Source organism: Pipra filicauda, unplaced genomic scaffold (genome assembly GCF_003945595.2).
Source record: "Pipra filicauda isolate LSUMZ 115617 unplaced genomic scaffold, ASM394559v2 scaffold26_size5592650_pilon, whole genome shotgun sequence".
Lineage (NCBI taxonomy): Eukaryota > Metazoa > Chordata > Aves > Passeriformes > Pipridae > Pipra > Pipra filicauda.
Window position 1 is genome coordinate 796,788 of NW_024104387.1, and position 7,317 is coordinate 804,104.

Genomic DNA, 7,317 nt, shown 5'->3' on the forward strand with positions numbered 1-7,317 from the left:
TGAAGTTCTGAGTATTTAAATACTTCTATTACTGTTTTTTCATTCCTATCTTGAGACTGTAAGAAAGTTCACTACATAAATATCTGGAGCCTACAACAGACTAGCTGCCCATATTATTACACAGGTGCTGTTTTTGTTAGTGTGACTTGAGAAATAATAGTTTGACTTAGATGAGTGCAAGCAGAGTTGTTTTGGAGACCAAGCCCTAGAAAGAAAAACAAGGAGACAGAAATAACAGTTTGTGGTTTATTTTGTGTTGGAGCTGGTACTACAGTTGGACAGTTACTGTCTTGTTGCACATAGAAACCATAACATTTTTTTTAAACATGCTCAGGAGACAGAACTTACAACTAGACTGATATAGTACACAAAAATAAGGTTCTCTAAAAAAAAGTATCCACAAAAATTCCAAAGCAGTGTTAGGAAAATACACTTGGACCTACCAACAGTGAAATATTTAAGCTATTCAGCTGGCAGAGAAGGTTGGTCAATTGGCTTGACAATCCCTTAACTGCAAGAAAATAGTCTTTGGTTTCACACTGTGTAGCAATTAGTTAGTTATTCTTCTGAGCCAACATGAAACAAGATGAGGAAAAGGCAAAGGGTTTTTTAGGCAGTGCTGCTTTGAATGCTGGATTTCTGTTGTACCACTTCACTGAACAAGACTGACTAGGTTATCTAGCTCTGGCTAAGAACATGGGTATCTGTGAGCAGGGAAAACCGTAGAATAGTTTCCTACTAGTATCTTCAGGAAACTCATTTGTTCAGATCTGAGCTTTTTGTGTGTTCTAGTCGAGATACATACATTGAAAGATTTGACTTACTTGAAAAGTGCAACGTAAGACAAACCACTAAACCCGTTAAACTGCAAAGAGCCAAAGAACTGCTTGGGCAGAATTAAAACTGTAGTTCCTTCTGGATTGCCCAGAGTGTATCTGCACTCTTCCTTAATTTGTCTTCTTCCTCAGGTTTTAGGATCATCTTTACTACATCAGTGATGCCATTATTGCCCAGTACGCAAGGAACACTTAGGAAGACATCCTCTTTTATTCCATGTAAGCCCTGAAAAGTAGGTAAGGATTATTAGGCTAGAATTTGTGCGTGTCTGCATATTTCACAGAATATCTTATGAGGAAAACTTAACTAAATTTAGCTGAAATTAAACTAGAAAGTGATCAGTGTTCTTCAGAATTCCCAAGATTTTAGTTCTCAGTAAGACAGAAGTTAGCAAAAAGGGGCTTCTCACCTTAACAATTGTAGAGATCGGGTGCACTCTTCTCAAATTCTTCATAATAGTTTCAGCTAGATCTCCCACAGAAAGGCCAATAGCCCATGATGTGTACCCCTTCAGTTTAATCACCTCGTAGGCACTGCAGAGACACAGACACTCATTAAAAAACAAGTACTGTCAACTGAAGTGCTTAAAGCTTGTAAGAAGGGCTTTTGGAGGGGTCTTAAGCAACTTGGAGTCATCAGAAGCTGCTTCACTGATTTGTTGGCAGGACTGAAATAAACTCAGCAGTGAGTAGTTCTGTTTGCATTTTACACTACTCCCCCCCAGTTATACTGGAAGCCAAAGGACTTCCCTAATTTAAAGTTTACTAATCATGAAAACTTAACTCTGCTAGATCTATGTTAATGCTTAAAATACTTTTATGTTCTATTATGTTTTTATCCTGACATTTGTTTTGGCCTACTCTGGTATGTATGAAACCACATCTGGGTACAGCACTTTAGAGATGTTTTAGCTCTTTATGGTTTGTTCTCATGTTGCAGTAAAAAAAGTCAAAGCAGTATTTACCTGTCCACGACCTGCTTATGGACCTCCTTCCAGTGTTCCTTGTCTGCATCAGTTCCCAAGTCTGGATGAAGAGTCTTCAGGGAGACACCAGCAACATTCACTCCACTCCAAACAGGTACTGAGAGTTGCACATAGATTAATTATCTCACAAGAATATTTAGTTTTGTCCTCAAACTAACAGTTAACATAAGATCTAGCTGGATTCATCTGCAACATATCACTCTGATTTAGATATGACTTTAAATATAGTGTGACCTACAAGGCCAATCTAAATTGCAGGCTGAGAACCTAGGAGCATATAAACATATGATGCCACAGCATTAAAGCACCTGGGCAACATGAACTAAAAATGACAGTAATTGTATTTTGCAAAGCCTTCTCAAAGTAAGAATTGATTCCAAATGCTTCCTCCCAAGTGCCAGGAAGCAGACAGTACTGCTTTGGTGCTGCTTGGAAAACTACAGGTTAAGCAAGGAGAAAGTTGCTCTTTCTCCTGTCCTCCAGACTTGCCTCTGCATTTCAGTTCCTATATATAGTGACTAACAGATGCCAGTAAAGGCAACTGAGTGACTACCAGTAGGAGAGTCCCTTGCAGAGAACTTTATCCTCTTGCTGCTTCAGTTTGGGTTTTTTGAGGAGTTACGGGAACAACTTAGCCTAGAAATGTTTAGCCACCTCAGATTACAGTAATGACCTTTCCAAGCAGTCACACAGGTCAAATATAGATCATCTAGGGTTACTACTCTGTGCAGCAAAAGACTTAAACCAAGAGTTGCATTTTTAAGGTGCTGCAGTGCAAAGGTTTTTGAGCAGTTTTGCTGTAGCTTTTCGAGGTGTTTCTTGCAAACAAAGTATCAGAAAGTTTCGTGTAACAACCAGTCAGATTTCACCCTTACCACTGGAATCTCCATGCTCTCCAACAATCCATCCATGGCAGCTTAGAGGATGGATGCCCAGCCTTTCTCCCATGAGGTGGCGGAAACGGGCGGAGTCCAGATTGCAGCCACTACCAATAACACGATGTTTAGGAAAGCCACTGATCTTCCAGGCCACATAGGTCAAAACATCCACTGTAAACAGAGCAAGTGCCACTCATGAGCAGTTTGATAACTAGGATGGTACCTTCCGCTCATCTGTAAGTGTTTTATCTGCATGTTAGTTGCATGAAGCAGAGCATAAAGCCATGCCAGTGGCCAGGCTCTGCAGTGGGCCAATATAACCATTTTTATTAAACAGCCTCTCAGCTCTGCATGCAATTACCAATGTCCCTTACTGTGTCGTGTGCTAAGGATCACTTGGACTGAAAACCCAGGTTAGAGGAAATGTCTTTTTATAAGAACAGACTGCTGAGCATGGAAGGAAGATGACACTTTTTGCTATGTGGATATGACAGAACAGTTTGTGTTGGAAGGGACCTTTAAGACCATCTCATTCCAACCCACTGCCATGGGTAGGGACACCTTCCACTAGACCACGTTGCTCAAAGCCCCATCCAGCCTGGCCTTGAACACTTCCAGGGATGGGGCATCCACAACTTGTCTGGGCCACCTGTTCCCATGTCTCACCACCTTCACAATAAAGAATTTCTTCCTTATATCTAATCTAAATCTACCTCTTTCAGTTTAAGCCATTACCCCTTGCCCTATCACTACCTCCAAGGTCTCCCTTGAGCCTTTTCTTCCCCAGTATAAGTACTTTCTAAAAGCCTGTGCTGGTCATGTTAGTACACTAATGCCACATTACTGAAGAAACACTATTCTCTAAGCCAAATCCTCTTAAGGCAACACAAGACAAACCTGGGTTTGAGACAATAAGCAGCTTGCAGTCAGGACTGTATTTAACAACGTTGGGAATGATGAATTTGAAGATGTTGACGTTGCGCTGGACCAAGTTAAGGCGGCTCTCTCCTTCCTGCTGACGGGCACCAGCAGTGACAATGACCAGCTTGGAGTGTGCAGTCACGCTGTAATCTGCAGACAAAAGTGGTGTCAAACACAACCTCTTTCTACACATGGTTCAGAACATGAGTTCTCAGTTCTTTTTCATATTGAGATCTAAAATTCTGAAGTTTGAAGGTGCAGTAATTCTCCCAATAATTGTTACCCTAGACTTTGCTGCAAGCAGCAACCTCGAGGCACGTCAACAACTTAGCGTGCAGATGTGGGCAGTGATAGTCCATGCTTCTCAGGCACAGATGGGAACAGGGATAGCATTCAGTTCAAGTGCTGCGTAGAAGAGGAAGAATGTTCTGCCCTCATAACCTGCCACCTGTGGGCACTGTAGCCGCCCAGTAACTAATACGTTACACAGTAACTAAAGCTCGTTAAGCCTTTGCCCTACTCAAGGCTGCCGCTAAACCTAAATCCGTCAGACATTTTTAGCCATGAAGTAAGGAGTAATGTATTCAGGGGGTTAACTGGCTATGAAATAAAGTTCTCAAAGGTGCAGATGTACTTTCACCTTGCTGTACCGAGTAATGAACTCTGGACTGGCTGTAACAAGGTACGTGAAACAATGTCAGCTGAGTACTATTTCCGTGAGCTTTCCTCCTAACAGTTAGGGTAACAGGCTTGGATGACCAGTGAGAGACCTGAAGTGACTCTCTCCATTTGGAGATAATGAGCACATTAGAGCAAACTACTTGCCTTTGCCAGAGACAATCTTCGGTGTTTTAAGGAAGAGGCTGCCATGCTGGAGATCCAGCATCTCTCCTCTGAGTTTGTCCTCCACAACGTCAACAAGGGCAAGTTCATCAGCCAAGTCCTGCAAGAGACCAAAGTTTAGTGGTAAGTTTACTGCCTCTTTGAGCAAAACCCCCAGTTTGTAAACTGTGAAGTTACAATTATTTTAAAAGCCATGATCTGCTTCAGCAGTTTTGCTTATCTGTAACACTTTACTCTTTCCCAGAGTCCTTAAATTAGTCTCCTGGGATATCCATTTTTTTGAGTTCGTTTCATACTTTTCATAACCACATTCTGTGTGAAATAGTTGTACAATTTAGCAGGACAGTAATGAAGAATAATTTAATAGCGGTTCATAAGCCACCCATTTGACAGTTAAGAAAAGCAAGCCTGGTATTAACCACAGCATTTTCAATATGATAATGGACAACAGAGTACAAATCATTCAGAGTGTCAAGGACCAATTTTTCCAGACCACACTACAGAGAATTATTCCATTGTCCACTCTGCTTAAGACAAAATGACTCCTCGGTTCTTAATCTTTTTGTATTTTGGAGTGTTAGAGAACTCCTACTTGGAAGGGAGTCTGGAAGTCCCTCAAAGGTATATGCAGCTCTTAAAATTATACATAAACTACATTCTGTCTGGTACTGTGGCAAACTGCAGCTATTTGTTCTGTGTCAATAGCCTGAAAACTGCTGCTTCACTTTGGGCCCAAACAAAGGAATGTATAACCAGAAATTCATCTTGTGTGCTTAGTCTAATAAGGGAGATTATTTTTTGGCCCCCCTTTTAGGTCTCAGGTTCTTCTGCTGCTTCATCCAAGCTTGGACACTTACCTTCATCAGGATGCTGATAGCACAGGCCATTCCAACTGCACCCACACCAACCACACTAATCTTATTTTGGGCATGACTGTGCTCCTCTTTGTGGAGACTGTGGATGAGCTGATCCTTGAGAGACATGGTGCACTGCTGAAAGGAAAGCAACAGATTATTTCTCCAAGCTTTGGAGCTCTTACTGACACCAGAATATTTTTATCAAGACAGACTTTATTCCAGGATGGTAAGAAAATGGATATAAAACACATGCCTAAAACATCCAGCAATACTGCCTGTTCACCACAAAATTATTGCAAAAATTAATTATTGATGGCAATCCTCTGTTTAAGCTCACTATAGCTTTCCCTCAAATACAGCCTGAGACCCGCTGATTGTATAGCTGGTGGCACTCCAGCAGCAGCAGTAGAATGTTCTAAATGGCCATCCATATTACACTGAAGTAGAGGAAGCCATTTTAGTACTTCTAAGAACAGCATGGTCTGGCACTCTGTTCTACTGCCCTGAAAAACTGGTATTCGGTGCCCTGAAGCCTTTCCAGAACTGAAGTTGTGCAACACTTAGGCAAGCCTTTCTTCAGCACAGCGTGATCCTTGAATTCAACTTTTTGAATTTGCTTTAAAGTGAAACTGCACGGTTTTGAATTAAGATGGCTGGAGTCTGGTGTTACCATCTCTCCCCCACGCAATCACAGCAGCCTGGTTATACGGGTTCTGAGAGTCACGGGTGTGCCGAAATGGCACAGTGACGACGGCCGGCTCCCTGCAGAGCGGCACCACGCTTTCATAGGAAATGGTGCTGCTCTGGGAGCTGCACTGGGAGCAGCCTGAAGAGCCCAGGGCAGGAGCAGACTCACAGACGGGTGCGAGTACGGACACAACGCGACTCTCAAGTTAGTACTGAACAGGCGGCAACTCGTTCAGAGCGGGAAAAGCCAAGCAGAGCCGGGAAGGACTGTGCGTTTTGAGGCTGGGGGAAGGGACAGGAAGCCAGCAGTGCCCATATTTAGTTAAAATCAACCGAGCTACGTCAGTATTCATTTGCAGAAGCCTCCTGAAGCGTGGCCACTGTAGTGCACACTCTCCATGTGCCAAGTCCTCCCGTTGCACTATAAGCACTTTAATGTGCAGGGCTGATGAAAGGCATCCACTCAAGCATTTCTGTTACACTTAATGCTCAAAAATGTTCGCTTTTAAAGTGCCGTTCCCCTGAAAGAAGCAGGTCAGGGGAGTAATAGGTGGTATATTAACGCTGTATTTCAAACGCAGCTTTGAGCCCATCCTGACGTCCCTTTTCCATCTCGCTCCCTGGGGCCACGCGCACCGATTAAGGGAAGCAAGTTAATCCACGGATGTTCAAGGGGATGGAGGGAGGGGAGAGCATGGGGGGGTCGTGAGTGGAAATCACGCCGGATTGGCTCAAATCCAAGGCTGTGCCCGATACCACCTCGGCCGGGACGAGGAGACAACACCGCCCGCATCCCCTCTTCCTGCATTCCGCCTTCCCACACCCGTCCCAACCCGCCACGGCGATCGCACCTACCGAGCGTCCTCACACAAGCGCGGCGGTGGCGACAAGGCGGGGGGGGAGGCGGCCGCCGCCTTAAATAGGGGCCGAGCGGCTGACGTGAGGCGGGCGGGCTGCGATGGTGGGGACGTGCCCGCAGACACGTCGGGGTGGAGAGAGGGGAGGGGGAAGGAGGAGAGGGAAGGAGCGGGGAAGTTGCCGAAAGGGTGAAGCGAGGCGAGCGGCCGGCGCCGTGAGGAGCTGGGGCGGGCACTGAGCGGCTCAGCCGCGCAGCCCCTCAAGGCTCGTCTCAAGGCTGTCGTCGGGGAAGATTCCCCTCTTCCCATTATTAGCCGGGATGAATGAGAGCAAACTCTCCGGCTCTGGAGAGCTGAGGGGAATTTTAAGCGTTCCTGCCCTCGTTTTCCACCCCGGCAGCGCCAGCCAGCCCTGTGCGCCCCTTCCGGGTGGAGCGTCTTGTCCAGTGGCT

General features: G+C 44.8%; 1 protein-coding gene across 1 annotated transcript; it reads right to left on the reverse strand.

Annotated features, from left to right (window-relative positions):
• Positions 1-232: 232 nt before the first annotated feature.
• On the reverse strand, positions 233-7,001 carry LOC113996285 (L-lactate dehydrogenase A chain). The gene is made up of 8 exons (XM_027737222.2): positions 6,864-7,001; positions 5,322-5,456; positions 4,447-4,564; positions 3,598-3,771; positions 2,698-2,871; positions 1,802-1,919; positions 1,247-1,370; positions 233-1,062 (listed from the first exon to the last, which is right to left on the reverse strand). Exons 2-8 carry the CDS (start codon positions 5,445-5,447, stop codon positions 898-900), a joined length of 999 nt encoding a protein of 332 aa, XP_027593023.1. The 5' UTR covers positions 5,448-5,456; positions 6,864-7,001; the 3' UTR covers positions 233-897.
• Positions 7,002-7,317: the final 316 nt, after the last annotated feature.

Coding starts and splice junctions, on each gene's coding strand:
- LOC113996285 (XM_027737222.2), bottom strand. CDS start 5,447: ATGTCTCTCAAGGATCAGCTCATCCACAGTCTCCACAAAGAGGAGCAC. Junction 1,371..1,801: donor CATAAGCAGGTCGTGGACAG/GTAAATACTGCT, acceptor GTGTCTCTGCAG/TGCCTACGAGGTGATTAAAC. Junction 1,063..1,246: donor CGATCTCTACAATTGTTAAG/GTGAGAAGCCCC, acceptor CCTACTTTTCAG/GGCTTACATGGAATAAAAGA.